Source organism: Empidonax traillii, unplaced genomic scaffold (assembly GCF_003031625.1).
Source record: "Empidonax traillii isolate 1590-97213 ecotype Southwest subspecies unplaced genomic scaffold, ASM303162v1 scaffold426:size1138770, whole genome shotgun sequence".
In the NCBI taxonomy this organism is placed as follows: Eukaryota; Metazoa; Chordata; class Aves; order Passeriformes; family Tyrannidae; genus Empidonax; species Empidonax traillii.
In genome coordinates this window covers 204,055-220,765 of record NW_020955619.1, presented here as the reverse complement: position 1 = coordinate 220,765, position 16,711 = coordinate 204,055, and the positions used below count along the sequence as shown (strand labels likewise).

At 51.7% G+C, this 16,711-nt stretch overlaps 2 protein-coding genes across 3 annotated transcripts in view; both read right to left on the bottom strand.

Moving 5' to 3' along the window:
* Positions 1–3,820, bottom strand: part of MAPKAPK5 (mitogen-activated protein kinase-activated protein kinase 5) — a 19,566-nt gene extending 15,746 nt beyond the window's left edge. For both annotated transcript variants that reach the window (XM_027894377.1, XM_027894378.1), the window contains exon 1: positions 3,700–3,820. In XM_027894377.1, coding sequence (XP_027750178.1) covers positions 3,700–3,735 — 36 coding nt within the window. In that variant the 5' untranslated portion in view covers positions 3,736–3,820. The remainder of the gene's footprint in view (positions 1–3,699) is intronic.
* A 718-nt stretch (positions 3,821–4,538) lies between these two features.
* Positions 4,539–14,485, bottom strand: ALDH2 (aldehyde dehydrogenase 2 family member). Its single transcript, XM_027894342.1, has 13 exons — positions 14,291–14,485; positions 13,163–13,267; positions 11,752–11,892; positions 11,442–11,521; positions 10,821–10,932; positions 9,892–10,020; positions 9,258–9,371; positions 8,789–8,891; positions 7,948–8,132; positions 7,452–7,616; positions 6,659–6,816; positions 5,422–5,536; positions 4,539–5,138 (listed from the first exon to the last, which is right to left on the bottom strand). The coding sequence occupies exons 1-13, from the start codon at positions 14,411–14,413 to the stop codon at positions 5,106–5,108; spliced, it is 1,563 nt and encodes a 520-aa protein (XP_027750143.1). The 5' UTR covers positions 14,414–14,485; the 3' UTR covers positions 4,539–5,105.
* Between the last annotated feature and the right edge of the window lie 2,226 nt (positions 14,486–16,711).

Sequence of the window (16,711 nt, the reverse complement as noted above, 5' to 3'; positions counted from 1 at the left end):
ATCCTGGTGCTCTGAACCAGCATTATTGAGAACAGTAAATGGAATCTTGTGTCTTTAGCACACAAAGTGCAACAAGGGCATCTCCCCCTGATTTAAATCCACCCGTAAATGATCCATCCCCACTGAAGGGCCCAGTCTCAGCATTGATGTGGATTTTTGGGTCATAGAAGTACATCACAAAAATAGGGTTTTCCAATCTTTGGAAAGAAAGGGGCTGGTACAACCCCCAGCACTGGGGAAGCTGAAGGAGGCAAGGAAAATATTCCCAACTACGCTAAAAATTAAGGGAAGAGGCCACCACTTGTAAAGGGACTTTATTGTGATCAGACTTTTCTGTTAATAATTCAAAGGGAGCATTTTATCCCAGAAAACTGAGGACACTCCTGCTCTCAACTAAAGCTGAAGGTTGGATGATGATCTTGTGGTTCCATAATGATTTTAAGGCATTGGAAAAGGCCAATCCCTCACCTGGGATTGGGGGTCTCTGCTCCAATAATCTTGGATTAACTCTGGCTAGAGCCAGACCTCAAACCACAGGGATTGAGAACCAAACAAGGGAGGAAAGTGGATATTTAAGGTAAGATTTAAAGGGATTAAAGAGTGCAAGGGGTAGGTATGAAAGGAAAAAAACTGTTGTTTGAACACAGCCTGGAGTGTTGCATAAATCATGAACCAGCAGTGAAAGGTGTAAAGGGGAAAAAAAAATCACTGGAAGTTTTATAAATGAAAGAAGAAACATGGATCACACCTATCTGTTGTTTGGAGAACCACAAGGAGACTTCTTATCAATTCAAACAAATTTTATTGGTGAGAAGCAGATTAGGGGAAAGAAGATGTTTTAATTATCCTGATATTCAGCTCCAGAGAACTGAAGGCAGCAGAGGTGGGATGAAAACCCAGTTTTTAGGAGAGCATTAATATATTAAATATAATAAATTAATTCAAAATAGTTTCAGGAGAGCATTAATGAGCAGGGAAGGGGTTTCTCTGGACTGGGGAGCTCCCCCTCAGCTTCACACATCACACTTGGGGTGTAAGTTTTGAAGGAGCTGAAATGGAAAAGCAAATGCCAAATATCCCCATTTATTCCTGAATAAAGGGGCCAGAGAAGCTGATTAGGACTGGCAAGTCTGTGATCTCTGAATGAAATGAAGGGAAAATAAGATCTGATCATTCTCAACAGCTGAAGGACAAGTTCAACAATTCAAAGTCCATTTTTAATAAAAATTAACTCTCTCATACTCTGTGTATTTGCTATTGTTTTAAATAAAAAGGCAACATTTTGGGGTGGTTTTTTTGCAGTTTTATTTGGGGTTCCAACCTTCACTCCAAAGCAGCTTTACAACTTAGGAGTTAAAATGAATAACACAGTGCCCAAGAAACACTTGTCACCATTTCCAAGTGACACCAAATTCAGTATTTGGGACCTTTAATCACTGACACCCCCTAATTCAGAACCACAAACCAACCCAGAACACCCAAACATCGTGGGCAGAACCTTTTCTGTCAAGAGCTTGAACCCCATGATCTTGGAGGGCTTTTCCAACTTCAGTAATCCAGGATTCTGGGATTCCAAACAGCACCAAAATAAATCAAACCACCTCGTGAAAATATCCGAGCGTTTTAAGTGGGAAGCCCAAAGGCCTTTCATGGATCCAGGAAAACTTTGTGATCCCTGCTGGCAAAGGAACTTGGAGCTTCTGATCACTCCTTACGTTGATTTCCAGTGGGAAAAAGGAATAAATGAACATGGAATGCATCCAATTCCAGCCCAGCCTGAGCTCTCCTCCCTCCCAGCAGCTCTGGGCTCCTGAAACAACCCTTGGAGCAGCAGAGTCAGCAGGCTGGGATGCCAAAGGCCCGGAAAAGCAGCATTCCCAGAGTCCTTCCAGCTGGATGCTCAGGCACTTCTGACTTAAACATCTTTTCCAGCCTTAGGGATTCCCTGATTCTCCGTTTCCATGGAATATCGATGGGAGGAGGTTTGAAACAAGGAGCTTTGAGAGGGACAAACATCAGGACTGGCCAGGGAAAAGCTCAGGCCCTTCTGATTTGAAGGTCTTTTCCAGCCCTAACAATTCCATGATTCTCAGTTTCCACTGAACATTCATGGGGGAAGGTTTGAAATAAGGAATTGTGACAACAAAACAATCTCCACAATAAAAATTAAAGGTGCACAGGTTGGAGCTGTGTGATTCCACCTCTCCTGCTGCTCCAACCTCCTTCCCTGATCCCTGCCCTGAGCCACAGAGTTAAACCTGCACAGGCAGAGAAACAACCAAACCTGAACATAACCAGGGATTTGGGAAGCAGGAAAATCAGCAGAACACAGGAAAACACCAAATTCTGGCTCAGAACTGCAGGGATTTTCCCAGATCCTGCTCTGGGCTGAGCTCAGAGGGGCAGGAGGGGCAGAACTGGCCCTGCACTCCCACAACTCCTTCGGATTTTTGGTTCAAACCCCAAAAGCCCCGAAGGAAACCTTTCCCTTCATGTGAAATACCAGAGAAACACTCAAAAACTTTCTTTTTCAAACACTTCAGGACTTTCCTTCCCCTGCACTGGGCCAGGAAAAAAAAAAACCCAGGAAACAATTGTGACACTTGCTTAATTAAAATCTGCTTGGATTTTCTTCTACTTTGGGCCCTTTTTTAGTACAAACCCCATAGATTTCCAACACATTCCATATATTTTCAGCATGGAAGTGTCCAAGGGAAGGTTGGACAGGGCTTGGAGCCCCCTGGAAGGTGGCCCTGCCCATGCAAGGGGTGGCACTGGATGGTTTTAAGGTGCTTCCAACGCAAACCATTTGGGATTAGTTCATTAATCAACCCAGATTTCAACACAACAAATTGTTGCTGCTTCTCCTAACCTGGAATTTGCCCTCCTGAGAGCTTTGTAAAGGAAAATCCCACCAGGACAGGGATAAAGAAAAGGGGGAAATTCCACCACACAGGGTCTGTTTTGCTCCATCCTTCAGGAATTTGTTCTTTATTTTAAGAAGCTTTTATGAACAGTCCAGACTCTGTGACAACAAACGCTTGGCACGAGGTGAAGAGGCTGCAGAGGGGCTTTAAAATACTGGGTTTTGTCATTTTATCCCAAAAGGGATTCCACGGGAAAGGATTCTGGAATCTGGGATCTGTTTGGCTGCTCCAAACACAATTATCCCACACACCAGATTGATTTTCACACAGACGGATGTGACACCTCAGGGAATAATCACGTTAAAAATGATTTCCACTGATGGTGGACACAAGGAATGCAGAATTTACAGGCCACAAAGACACGGGGCAGAGCCCTCAAGAGAAGGAAGAAACCAATAAACCCAACTCAGCAACCGGGCTGAAATCGGCTACAACTGAGTAAAAGGTGACCCAAGAAACCCCCAGACCCAAAAAAAGAGAATGGCTGAGCATGGCACTGATTCACGTGAGAAATAAGAGAATCATTAAACAACAGAAGATAGAACGCTAATTAACGAGAGAACCGTGAAACTCGCAGGAAACGATCATTAATCGCTTTGTTGGCTCAGACAAACACTGAGAAGCTGGGCCGGTTCCGGGGTCGGTTCCTGGGAACCTCCCCGAGCGCCCCCACAGCCAAAACCGTCCCTGTCCCGAACCGGGCCCCGCGTTCGTGCCCGGGCAGCTCCGCACGGCCCCCCCACGGCCCCCCGGGAGCCTCCGCCGCGCTCACCTTGATCGCCCGCTCCATGTCGTGATCCTGCGACATCGTCCCGCGGGGGGCGAGACCGCCGGGGCGGCCTCAAGGCCGGCGCAGCCCCGCCGGAGCGCTGGAGCCGCGGCCGCTGCGCCTCATGCCCGGCGGCGCGAGGGCAGCGGGACCCACCGGGCCCCCACAGCGGCCACGGCCCCGCCACGACCCGCCCGGGCCCCGCGCGCCCACATCGCCGGCACCGCCGCGGGCAGCCCCGCCGGCCGCCGGGCCCCGCGCCGACACCGCCGCCGCCGCCGCGCCCCCCGCAGGGGGACGCGGCGAGAGCCCTGCACCCCCCCCGCGCACGCCCCGCGGTTCTCGGGACCGCCGCTGCGCCGCTGGAGCGGGGAGCAGGCGGTACCGGGGCGGCTCTGAAACGGCGACGGCTCCAACGAGGCCCCCGCGGGGCTTTCGAGAGGAGGGGCGCTGATCAATGACGAAACGGGACCGGCAGAGCGCCGCGCCCCGCCCCTCTCGCCGCGCCCGGTAAAGTCTCGCGAGATCTTGGCGCGCCCGCGGGATTTGAAGAGGATGGAGGCCCGTCAAGTCATGGGGAGGGGCCCCGCGGAGCGAAGTCTCGCGAGATCTCGGGGTGCCGGCGCTGCGAGGGGAATGGAGGCTCCCGGGGTCGTGAGTGAGGGGCCGAGCGGCGCCAAGTCTCGCGAGATCTCGGCGCACCTGCCAGTCTGAGGAGGCCGGGCACAGGGAAGTCTCGCGAGATCTCGAGGTCTTGGCGCCTCTGTGAAGATTCTAACGACCATCAACAAAGGCACAAACCTCCAATAAAGGCACAAACACCTCCAACAAAGGCGGGGGGGGGTTGCACTAAGACAGGAATGTTTATTAAGAGTGGATACAAAGAGCAGAAGGCAGCAAGAAAACACTTTCACCCCACAGATTTCACTCCCTGCCCAGCTACACACCGAGCTCACTCTGCTCATACGCGGTTTTAGTTTTATAGGGCAAGGGTATAAAGCCAACAAAGAACTGTTACTTTATATAAACCCGCCTAGACTAAACAAGCAGTTCAATTTTTTTTTTTTTTTGGGGGGGAAGCATATCTATCAGATACAGATGGAAAGATCACACCCATCGCGTGTAGGTGATTGTACCCAAAACGTACCCAAAATAACCCATCTCATGTTAGTGCTCAGCTCGCTGTATTTGGTATTTTAAAAAGATAAAGCCAAGTAACGCTTTTTGTTTGTTTTTTTTTTTTCTTTTTTAACAAAAGCTCCTTCAAACACCTTCTAAAAAAAAAATCTCAAGACGGAGTTACGTTATTTTTGCACCTAAATTTTGTGTGTTAAGAGGTTTGGCTGCTTTGTGTCTCATGAAGCTGCAGAGGTGTTTCCAAATTCCTGGAGAGGCTGCTGTCCTTTCCTTTAGGAGTTTTTCTGTGGAATTTTGATTGTCACCTAGAAGGAAAAAAAAAAGGAAAAGTCACGAGTGATTTTTTTTTTTCCTTGAGACGTTTCAGGGGTAGTTACTGGAGAGGCAGCAGGAGAAAACCAGAGGACAGGTCTGGGAAGGCTCAGGGAGAAGGGGAATCTCCAGGCCTGGGTCCCAGTTCTGCCCCAATTTGCTTCCAAGCAGCAGAAGGAAGAACTGCAGCTCCCAGCCCAGCCCACACCGACAGGCACAGGCACAGCTGGGGCTCCAGCAGAGGGTTGGGAATGCCTTGGGCACAGGGATACTCACATTTTTCACCTCCACATAGGCCTCCAGCCCGTATTCCCCCAGCTCTCGCCCGTTCCCAGAGGCCTTGTAGCCCCCAAAGGGGGCCTGGGCACCAAACACGTTGTAGCAGTTGATCCTGGAATGGAAAGCCAGGGTTAAACACCCAGAGCTCGGGGATTCTTCGTGGAACAGCCCTCTGGCAGCACAATGGACAGCTGAGCTGTTTGCAGCAGAGGAAAGGAGGAGTTTCTCTGCAGGATTTGTGCATTTGCCAGTTCTCTCAGCCCAGGGGATTGATCCTGAAACCTGATCACCCAGCACGGCATGGAATCCATTGCCATCTCTCATTGTCCCAGTGCTGCCCTCACCCCCCTCAGAGCTCAGGTACCAGAAGTTCCCTCAGTACCAATTAAAACAAAGTAAAAAATAAAAGACAGTGAGATCCTGGCTCTCCAAGATCTCATGCTAGAGCAGGACACTGGTGTTGCAGTGCTGGCTGTGGCACAGGCTCGGGACAGAGCAGAACATCCTCTGCATCCTCTGCCCAGTGATCCCATCCCTGCTGGCACTCAGAGCCTGCAGCACTGGGTTCTTTCTTCCCCATCCCATTCCTTAATTCACAGTGGGAATACAGAAACCTGATATAAATCATAGAATCATGGCATGTTTTAGGTAGGAATGGACCTTAAAGCTCGTCGAGATCCCCCTCCTGCCACAGGCAGGAACACCTTCCACTATCCCAGGTTTCTCCAAGCCCCATCCAACCTGGCCTTGGACACTTCTAGGGATGGGGCAGCCACAGCTTCTCTGGGAATTCCATCCCAGCCCATCACCACCCTCACAGGGAAGGATTTCTTCCCAGTATCCCATCTAACCTTGCCCTCTGGCAGTGGGAAGCCATTCCCCCTTATCCTGTCCCTCCGTCCCTTGTCCAAAATCCCTCTCCAGCTCTTTCAGAGCCCCTTTAGGCACTGGAAGAGGCTCTAAGGTCTCCCTGGAGCCTTCTCCTCTCCAGGCTGGACAATCCCACCTCTCTCAGCCTGGCTCCAGAGCAGAGGGGCTCCAGCCTAAATATATCTCTATAAAATAAATGTTACCAGCAGTCACCATCACAACTGAAGCGTGACACGACAGCCAGTGAAGCACACGTAGAAATGGATGCCAGGGAGGGACAGGCTGACACAGAACGAGCCCAGAGAGCCCTGGCAGCACCCAGGGAAGCTCCCAGGAGCTGTGGGAGGGGGCAGAGGGAGCTCACCAGACCGTGCCAGCCCGCAGGCTCTGGGACACATAGTTGGCCTTGTCCAGGTCCTTGGTGAACACGGCGGCCGCCAACCCGTACTTGGAATCGTTGGCCCTCTCGATGACCTCCTCCATCGTCCTGAACTTCAGGATCTGCATGACCGGCCCGAAGATCTGCAATGTCCAAACAGAGCAGGTGGAAATCTCGGAGCAGGGAGGGAAGCAGACATCTCCTGGCTCAGCCTCAGGCTCTCTGGGTCTGGGCACAGCACCCACATCCTGCTTTTTATCCTACAGCTCCGGGCCTGTTATGTGGCAAATGAGGAAAATTCAGGCACCTCCGGAGGGAAAGAGGAAATACTGGTTATTTTCCTTCCACATTTGTTGCCTCAGGTACATTCAATCTCCCTCTGGAGAAGTCCAAAGCAGGAATCATTACTGATCTAACAATTTGCTTCATGTCAATAGTTACATTTGATTCGAAACACATGTTTCTGATCTCAGCATTTAAACAAAACCGAACAAAACCAACCAAACATGAAAAAAATACCTCAACAGCATCAAAGACTTAGGAACTCGGGGTCATATGGGTGATGTGGGAGCCGTGCATGGGTGTCAGAAGTCACACACAGGACATGAAATTCAAACATCAGGCCCCAGGATGTAAATGTGAGGGCAGATAATTCTAGGAGTTTCACTGTTCATGAACACTCAGTGCCTGTAAACCCGTGGGGTTTTTTTTTGCATCAGAGGGGGCAAAGTGACCATGAGTGAGAAGGTGAGGGCCGGGGAGGTGCTGCAGGACTCACCTCCTCCCTGGCAATGGTCATGTTGTCCTGCACGTTCCCGAAGACCGTGGGCTGGATGAAGTAGCCCCTGTCAGCAGCGGGGTTGCCACCACACAGCAGTTTGGCTCCTTCACGCTTCCCAGTGCTGATGTAACCCAGGATCTTCTTGAACTGCTCCTCATCCACCTAAGAGCCACGAGGACACACATCAGCTCCACCTCCACTGGGAGGGGAAGGAGAATTCCGCTCCCACCTGCCGTGCTCCAGCAGTTCCCGATCTCCACAGAGCACCCAGCCAGCTTCAAAGGGAGTGCTTTTAAACGCCAGCCTCAAGTGGAGGTTGTGGAACCATCAAATGGTTAATTAACTTTTCCCCCCTGCACAAGCAAGGAGATCATGGGCACAGTTCAAAGGAGGTTAATCAAGAGACTGGAGGATAATTCCATCCTAATCACACTATGGCTCAGGATTGGGACTATTCCATGAGGTAACAGCTGAGGGCATTTCCTGCTCTTACCTGAGGCCCCTGCTCGGTTTTAAAGTCGAAGGGGTTTCCAACCACCCTAGCCTTGGCCTTCTCAACACTCCTCTCCACGAACTCGTTGTAAATGTCCTCCTGCACGTACGTGCGGGAGCCGGCACAGCAGCACTGCCCTTGGTTGAAGAACAGGGCAAAGTGGGCTTGATCCACCGCCCAGTCCACTAGGAGTGGGGAGAGGAGAGAAAACAAATCAGCAAATAAACCCAACCAGAGCCAGGAGGTGACTTCTTCAGAACAGTTATCACAGAGACTGGTGGGGGCACAAAGCCCTGTCAGTTGGCAGCGTTCTCCATGCTTTGGTGTGGCAGAAGTTACACACACATTTCATTCGTGTGAGGGTCTATTAAGGCACCCCAGACTAGACCAAAATACCTAATCTGAGGCAGATTATGGTCCTAATTTGAATTTATCAGGTTTTAAGGACAATTTTTTTTAAGATCCAGAAAATTTCCTTCCTTACTGCCATATAAAAACACATTTGTTGGTTCATCCAGACCAAAAATGAGTCTGTATGCAAGGGAGGAGGGGACCGGGACTTGTTAAGTGTGGGGAAGAGTGGTGTGCTCCAACAGAAACAGAAATTAATCCAAAATGGAGCGAAGACTGGGGGAAGATACTGAAACAACAGGTTGTTGATAACTGAACTTCATAGCACTGGGAAAAAAAGTGGGGGTGGAGCAGTGCTGATACTCTGGCTAAGAACAGCCCAGGGGTGTCAGGGTGGACAGCAGAGGTTTCTTTTCCTTTCCCCTCCAGCTCTGTCTGCAGAAAGCCAAGGTAGGAGGCACAGATCAAACTTTAGACAGCGGGGACTCACTGTCTGCATCAGACATGACGATGTTGGGGCTCTTCCCTCCAAGCTCCAGGGTCACCCTCTTCAGGTTACTCTCTGCTGCAGCTTTCTGGATCAGGTGCCCAACCTGCAGGACAGCAGAGCAGGGGCTGGAATTAACTCCTCCATCAGCAAAGCCTGGCAGGGCACTGGGTTTACACCTCAGTCAGCACTTCAGTAATAATCCCCTCATTGTCAGGGCTGTGAGGCTGCCCAGTTTCACCTCCAGGAAGAAGTAGCTTAAGGGAAACAATGGGAAATATTCTAAAGAGCAAAATAAGAATAAAAGAGCCTTATGCCATGCAAAAATAAGTGTCACACCCTGGAATCAGCTGTGGTTCTTAAAATGAGATGTAGAAGGCAAAACACCTCCAGTGTTTTATACAGCAGCAGTGTTCCAGCAGTGAGATATTCCCTGTATCCCAAAGGCTGGAAGGTTGAGGTGCTCCCTTACCTCTGTGGAGCCAGTGAAAGCCACTTTATCAATGTCCATGTGGGAGGAGATGGCAGCCCCTGCCGTGGGCCCATAGCCAGGGATGATGTTCACCACTCCTGGTGGGAATCCAGCCTGACAATTCCCAGGAGACAGCAATGTTATTCCTCTTACAAACCAAGGATTTCCCCCCCACTCCTCTGTTAGTGACCCTCAGTCAGCCTCACACCACGAACAGAGCATTTCCACTTCACTTTCACTTTGGGGAATTAAAATTAGTCTGGGGTTTTGATGCTCAGTTTGCAATGATCAGGACAACTCCTCTCCCCACCCACATCCCAAGCACAGTCTGGATCTCTATACACACACACACACATATATATATATATATATATATATATTCACTTTCTATTCACCCTGGAGTTCATTATTTAACTGAACCTCAAAGAGTCCTTCCCTAATCAACATCTACATCCTCTGCATCCACATTTATAAGGACAAAAGGGTGGTTTTTTTTTGCTAAATCAATGCTGAGACCCAAGACAATCCAGCCTCTCTGCAGAGCAGACAGCCCTTCCCTGTTCCTGTCCCATCCCAGTGTGGCTGGATCTCTCCTCTGTGCAGCAGGGGATGGAAGCCTGGCCTTGGCACTCACCTCTTTAATCAGGCTGGCCACGTAAAGGCCGCTCAGGGGGGTTTGCTCTGCCACCTTCATCACCACCACGTTGCCAGTGGCCAGGGCAGGCCCCAGTTTCCAGGCTTGCATCAACAGTGGGAAGTTCCACTGAAAAACAAGGAGGGATTTGCTGGTCTGAGCTGGAAAGTTTCTGTTTATTCAGTAAGCACCCAGTGAGCTTCACTCAAATCAGCAGCCCTGGATCTTCCCAGAGCTGCTCTTCAGTCTTTGCCTCCTTTTCAAGCACTGCAGGAAAACTGTACTCCAAAGGGTGAGCTGTAAAACCCCAGCTTTTTTGGGGGAATAATTTTTACCTTAGCCATTAAATGCTCTTTTGGGGCATTTCAAAACAGAGCCTGGTTTGTAACGAGCAGGCAGCACCTGCAGACCAACGAGGTGTTTCTGTGCAGCTCTTGCTCAGTGCAAGTTTGAAGAACATGCAAATACAGCACACAAAAATCAGAGCCTGGCTGCTCCCATGGAGAGGTAACACAATCCATGGCTCATTGTACAAGTGTGTTTGCTGCTTGTTGTTGACAAATCACCCTGTTACTGAAATAACATCAGAAAGCTGATTATGGCCCTCGAGCTTTATTTCCTCTTCACACCCAGTTTTGGGGTTGATTCTGGGTGGTGGTTTAAACTTAATTGCGGTTCTAACTCCTATAAAGGGGGCTAAATCCTTTTTTGGTTTTTTTGGGTTGGATTTTTTTTTTTTTTAATCAGCAGATACAAAGTAAATGTTACTCAGATCCCATGAAATCAACTCCCAGAGTACAGAAAGAACCCTCCCAGCCTGTGCAAGCAGAGCTTTGTTTACCACAGGGAGGAAGCAGCAATAGATAGGAACTTCTTTGTAACACTGAACCCTTGAAACGCTGCAGCAACTGCTGTTACATTTTACTCACTGGGATTATCTGGCCACAAACTCCCACGGGCTCATGTCTCGTGTAGCAGAAGAAGTCTCCGTCTAACGGGATGGTTTTCCCATGGAATTTATCCGACCAGCCTGCACAGTATCTGGAGACAAGAATGATTTGGTCACTGAATTTCGAACAACAAGTCATTGCAAAATAACAACTGTCCTGTCAACAGAAAATAAGGGCAATTTCCTCCAGCTATTTGCTTCCTTCCCCATTTTCAGTCACTTCCTAAAACGCATCCCAGTGCAAATATTTCCCTAACAGGTGATGTTAAAGATGGCCAGTAAATACAAATATTTGTGTCTCCCAATTTTGCCAGCACTTTGCACAACATAAATTCTGTCATTCCTGTGCCGTAACAGATCCCCACCATTAGTGTGAGACCTGTGTATAGCGTGAGACAAATGTACAGTTAACAGAAATCCTTTGGAAAGCCACAGGAATCACAGTGGAAGGTAAACCCGAGGTGTCTGACACCCTGCCATGGGCCAGATGAAACCACCGGTCAGCTCCAGGTCCCACAACCCCCGAGTGGGAGGGACCCGGTCCTGCCCCTGCAGAGGTTTATCCGCCACGGGCCAGCTGTGGCTGTCACCTCACACCCACCTGAGACACTTGACCACCATGTCCAGATCCACCAGGTAGGAGATGGCATAGGGTTTGCCATTGTCCAGAGTCTCCAGAGCCTGCGAAAGACAATGCAGGGTGAGGGGAAACTCGAGTGTCCAGTTTGACTCAGTTTGGAATTTGCAGTCTGGATGTGTTCTGCGTGTTGGTGTTTTGCTTCCAGGTTCCCAAAAGCACCTCCCCACCCTCTGCAGGCCTGCCCCAGGCTGAGCTGTGGGTGAAGCCCCTGGGACACCCGATGGACACCAACTCCCGTGGGCAGAGCTGGCTCAGGGAGCGCAGCACTCACCGCCAGGTAGGCCCGGTCCCGCTCGATCAGGTCGGCGAGGCGGTGCAGCAGCTTCCCCCGCTGGGAAGCATCCATCCTCCTCCAGGGAGAGCCCAGCTGGAACGCTGCCTTGGCTGCCTTCACCGCCTTGTCCACATCTGCCTGCGGAGGAGGCCGGGGAGAGGGTGAGAAAGGAATAACCAGCCCACAAACACTCTTTCTCTCTCTCTCTCTCTCTCAGAACCTACTCTCCAGGAGAAAACAACCCCCAGCCAGAGTGGCTGCTTGTGCCAGGCTTTCTGGGGACAAGAACCTGCAGCTTTGGTGGCTAACCCACTGCAAGAAACCCATCAGCAGGTGGGCCACAGCCCCTGGGTGTGCCCTGGGACCACCAGCCCAGGCAGTGCTGCAGCGGCACAGCCTCAGCACAAACACTGCACTGGAGCCCACACAGCTTTCCCAGCCAGTCTGCATCCATGGGGAGGAGGGAACAGGATTGGTAGTGGAGCAGAGGGTGCAACAGCTGTGCAGCCACCACCTCCACCCTCACACACACTCTGTTAGTTCAGCTATGGGCAGTGCAAACATCAAGTTATTTCTTCAGTGTCACCTGCTGGGTTAATATTTGCATCCTAGAACCAGGCATGGAAAAAGCTTTGGAAGTGTGCTTTTGACACTCTTCAGGATTCAGTCTAGAGGAGTTTTTCCTCAATCAGAGATCTCTGATCCATGATTTTGTCCTGTCAGGGCACTAATTGGTTTCTGGTTGGTTCTCTGTCCTGGCTTGCTGGAATGGTCTCGCCAGGACAAGCCAGGCTGCCACGAAGAAGCAACAACAAAGGGTTTCTCTCACTCACCTCTCCCTTGGGGAACTCAAACAACTTTCCAGACTGTAGGAAGAACCCAAAATTGCTGGGAAACACCACCTCAGCTCTGCCACAAACTCTTAGCAAGGGATGACTACGTGACTATTCCCCACCAGTTCTTTTTTTAAATTTTTTAATTTCCTGGGGCTGGGATTGGTCTCCCACTGCAGCAGAAAGGGGCTGTGAGGCGAATCCTGACCTTCTGTGTCCTCTCTCCCCGTGACTGTGTCACACTGCCAGCACAGCACCCACAGGACCACAGAGGTGTCTACCTTCATCCCTGCCCCTCCCAGGACTGCTCCCAAACCTCCCAACTCTGGCTCCACTGCACACCACATCTGTTCCTCTCTGCCCTTCCCAGTCCTGGCTTGGTGCTGGGAAAGGCAAATCCAGATTCTGTTGAGAGCAACAGCCAAGGAAGAAGACAAGCAGCACTTGATGAGGTATTTGCATGCAGAGCCCTCGTGGAGCTGCCCAGGTGAGAGGGGAGGCGGTGCCTTCCTCTGCAACCCCCCTGGACCTGCTCCCACGGAGAACAAACCCATCTCACCCAAACCACAACTCACCTTATCGCCCTCAGCCACCTGGCAGATGACTTCCCCCGTGGCTGGGTTGATGGTGGGGAAGGTTTTCTTGCTGACAGCATCGTGCCATTCGTTATTTATGAAAATCTGCAAAGGAAAAGCCGAGCAGAGCTAAGCCTTGGAGCCAGAGCCCGGCGAAATCTGGGGGAGCTTTGTTTGATGGCAGCTGAGGAGGCTTTAATTAAAAGGGCTTAACTTGACTTGTGTGGGCTCCCAACCTGCATCAATATGAAGGAGATATTTTAGCCTAAAAGCACACAACAAAAGGCACAGCCTCAAGTTAATCGAAGAATTCACAGCTCAGCAAACAGCACGAGAATTGGAAGCAATTCCCATCTTGTGAAAACCTTGCAGGGATACTGGGAAACTCAGCAGATCGAGCAGTGGGAAAATGCTTTAGGCACAGACATACAGTTACTTGATTTCATACAGAGCATTAGAGCTTTTACAGCATTTATTACAGTCCTAAGGGTCTTTTCCAACTTAAATGATTCTATCATTTCCCAGATTAACTGATTTTAGGCTCCCATGCACTGTTCTGAAGCAGAACCAGGTGCCAACAACAGCTTTTCACCAATTCTTTCTTTCTTTCAAAGGGTGAATTTGTTTTCCCAGGTCCACAGCAGGACTGCGAGCGCCAAGATCGTGGTGCTCGCCCAGAACTCGCCGAGCACTCGGCCAGCCCCCGCCAGCCTGGCCACGGCCACCGGGAAGGAGTGGAATTCCTTGGGAGAGGAATGCTGCCTTCCCAGCACCCCGCACAGGTGATCCCACAGCGTTCGCGCTGGAACAAGGGTCTGATCTCTGCAGATAATCAGCACCCAGCCAGGCACCTCCCACTCCTCACTCCCATTCCCAGAGTTTTTGCTGATCCCATCGGGGGATGGGGACAGAGCCCGATGGTGACGGGACACACACCCTGAGCCCCACAAGGCACTCAGGGAGCTTTTCCCGCAGTGGGATTTTCCCGCAGCACCAGGCTTCGGGCCCAAATCTGCGGTCCCAGCGTTCCAGTGGGATGTCCCAGCCCCACAGGCGGACACGGGAGCCCCGGACCCGGCGGCCCAGCCCGGCGGAGCCGGGACCGGCGCGGCCCCAGCGCGGCCCTACCTTGTTGCAGGCGATGTCGGGGCGCGGGTTGGGCGCCGGGATGGGGGAGGCGGAGGCGGCCGAGAAGGACGCCCGGAGCTGGGCCGGGCAGAGCCGGGAGCTGCGCACCAGCGCCTGCAGCATGTTGAGCTGAGCCGAGCCGAGCTGAGCCGAGCTGAGCTGGGCCGGGCCGGGCCCCGCTCCTCGGGGCGGCCCCGCTCCGCCCCGCCCCGCCCACCTCGGCACGGCTCGGCCCACGGGGCTGGGTCCCGCTCGGCTCGGCGCGGTGCTGCCTAGAACGGACTTGGTTCGGGTGGAATCGTCTCGATCCAGCTCGGTGCGGGCGGCGCAGTTTGGCTCAGCTCGGCTCAGCACGGTCCCGTTTGGATCGGCTTAGCACGGCTCAGCGGGACTCAGCTGGGCTCAGCTGGGCTCAGCACCGTTCGGGTCAGTTCAGCCCAGCTCAGTTCAAATCGGGGTTGGTTTGGTATCAGTGTCCAGCACGGCACTGCCCCTGTCCCTGCCCCTGTCCCTGCACAGGGAACTTAGTGTAGGAAACAGTTAGGAAAAGGGCAGAGAAAAAAACAGAAACATCTCCCTTGTGCTGGATACTTTTGTGGGAGGGTGCTGTGATGAGGGAGAAGTTGGGGACCTGGACCATGGATGTGCCACCCCTTCCATGCACACAGGATTCCTAAAGAGAAGCTCCTGTGTGTCTGGCAGTGGGACAAGAACAGTCAATGCTTTCACAACAGGGACTGTTACTCAGTGCATACAAATGAGAGACTTTGTAAAATCACCCCTAACAATGGCTGAAGGCCTTTTTTTCTTGTTTGCTTAAGATGCCTTGTGCAACTTCAGCCTACCAAGTGCAGGTTCACGTGCAGGGAACAGGAGTGTGCTCATGTTATCACCATCACTAAGGAAGCCACAGACCAAAAACATCAAGAGTTTTTAACCTCCAAAAGAAACCTGTGGTGTCACTCTGTGTCTGACTGCACTTTTTTGGCTTCTTCAGTGAGGGGTCTGTGAAAGGTCACAGGGATGGCTCTGGTTTATAAAAGGGGCCACAAAAATTGTGGAATGTGTCAGTTCAGATATAGTTTCCCCCAGTGTCCTGGAAGACCCAGAGTGTTGAAAGTCTTGCTGGAGGTTCCTGCATCTGCAGCTCTCCAGGCATTTCCCTCGGGAGGGGAATCATCTCAGCCCTGCTGTGCAGTGAGGAACCACACAGCCCAGCGAGGCAAAATGCCTGCCCAAGGTTATCCAGCAGGACTCAGATTAGGCTGTGTGTATCCTGGATCAGCTGAAAAGAAATCCTCTTGGGCAGGATCTCCTCTCTCATCCCTGTCCCCCTGTATCCCCTGAAGGGTGACCGATTCCCTTCACCGCTCCAGCAGCGGGTCACGGGCAGCCCTTTAGGAGATGGCACTCAAGAGGACCACTTGTTCCAACTTGTTCTCCCTGCTGTTACAGACCTGCACGTGTTAAACCACTGTGGGAGACGCCAGCCAGACCTGTTTTACCAGCAGAGATGTGCCTGTGTCTCCCAGAGGGAGCAGGTCAGGCTGTGTATCCACAGGGCACGTCACAGAGCTGAGCTCCAGCTCAGGGCTAAGCCCCCATGTGTGTCCTGCTGATCCCAGGGTGGAAAATGGATGACACTGAGCACTAGCCCTGTGTTAATGCTCCTCCTGAGCCCCTTCCCTCCCCTGGGGCTTGGCAGACAGACCCAGCAGCACTGACCCACCTCGATGGCAGCCCCGGCTCTGAGCGCTGCAGGGGCTGCGATTGAGCCTGAAAGATGAGATGGTTGGAGGTGCAGAAGTCAAGTGCCTGCTTGGAAACCATCCCAAGTGTCGGGGCTGGGCAGATCCAGGCTCAGATCCAGGCTCCCTGCTTCTTCCACAGCAGAGCCAAGTGCCTGAGGTTGAGGTGGAATTTCACCCCAGAGCCTGGGAGACTCCAAAGCTCTCAGGTTACCAGCTTCCCTGTGCTCCATGGCCAGCACGGCCACCCCAGGGCTCCTTGAAGTGCTCCTGGTGTCCCTGAGAGCAGGAGTGTGGTAGCCACCCCTGGCAGATGGATGTGGCCTTGTGGAAGTGGGCTGTGGGGCTGTGCCCACACTGGAGGAGCTGGAGAATCCAAAGAACTGTGCCCATGACTTTAATATTGAATTAATATCACACATAAAGAACCTGGAATTACTGTGATTGTTCCCACTGTTCTCCCTGTGCTTTGGCCTCCCTGAAGTACTGAAATCCCCCATTCATCCAGACTGCATCCTCCCTGATCCCCAGAGAGACCCACTGGAGTCATGGGACACTGGAATCCTCCCAGTTCCAGGGGCCAGACACTGCCTCAGCTCCAGAGTCTCCCCTGAATCCAGAGTCCTTGAGGACCTGATTCAGGTCCCTCCACACCCAAGGAGTCTTTTAGCAT

What these genes read in the sequence shown, in the direction of transcription:
- ALDH2 (XM_027894342.1), bottom strand. Translation starts at nt 14,413, where the DNA reads ATGCTGCAGGCGCTGGTGCGCAGCTCCCGGCTCTGCCCGGCCCAGCTC. An exon ending in ATGGTGGTCAAGTGTCTCAG is followed by an intron (nt 10,933 to 11,441) that starts GTGGGTGTGAGG and finishes TCTTGTCTCCAG; the next exon opens with ATACTGTGCAGGCTGGTCGG. An exon ending in CTTTCACTGGCTCCACAGAG is followed by an intron (nt 8,892 to 9,257) that starts GTAAGGGAGCAC and finishes GCTGTCCTGCAG; the next exon opens with GTTGGGCACCTGATCCAGAA.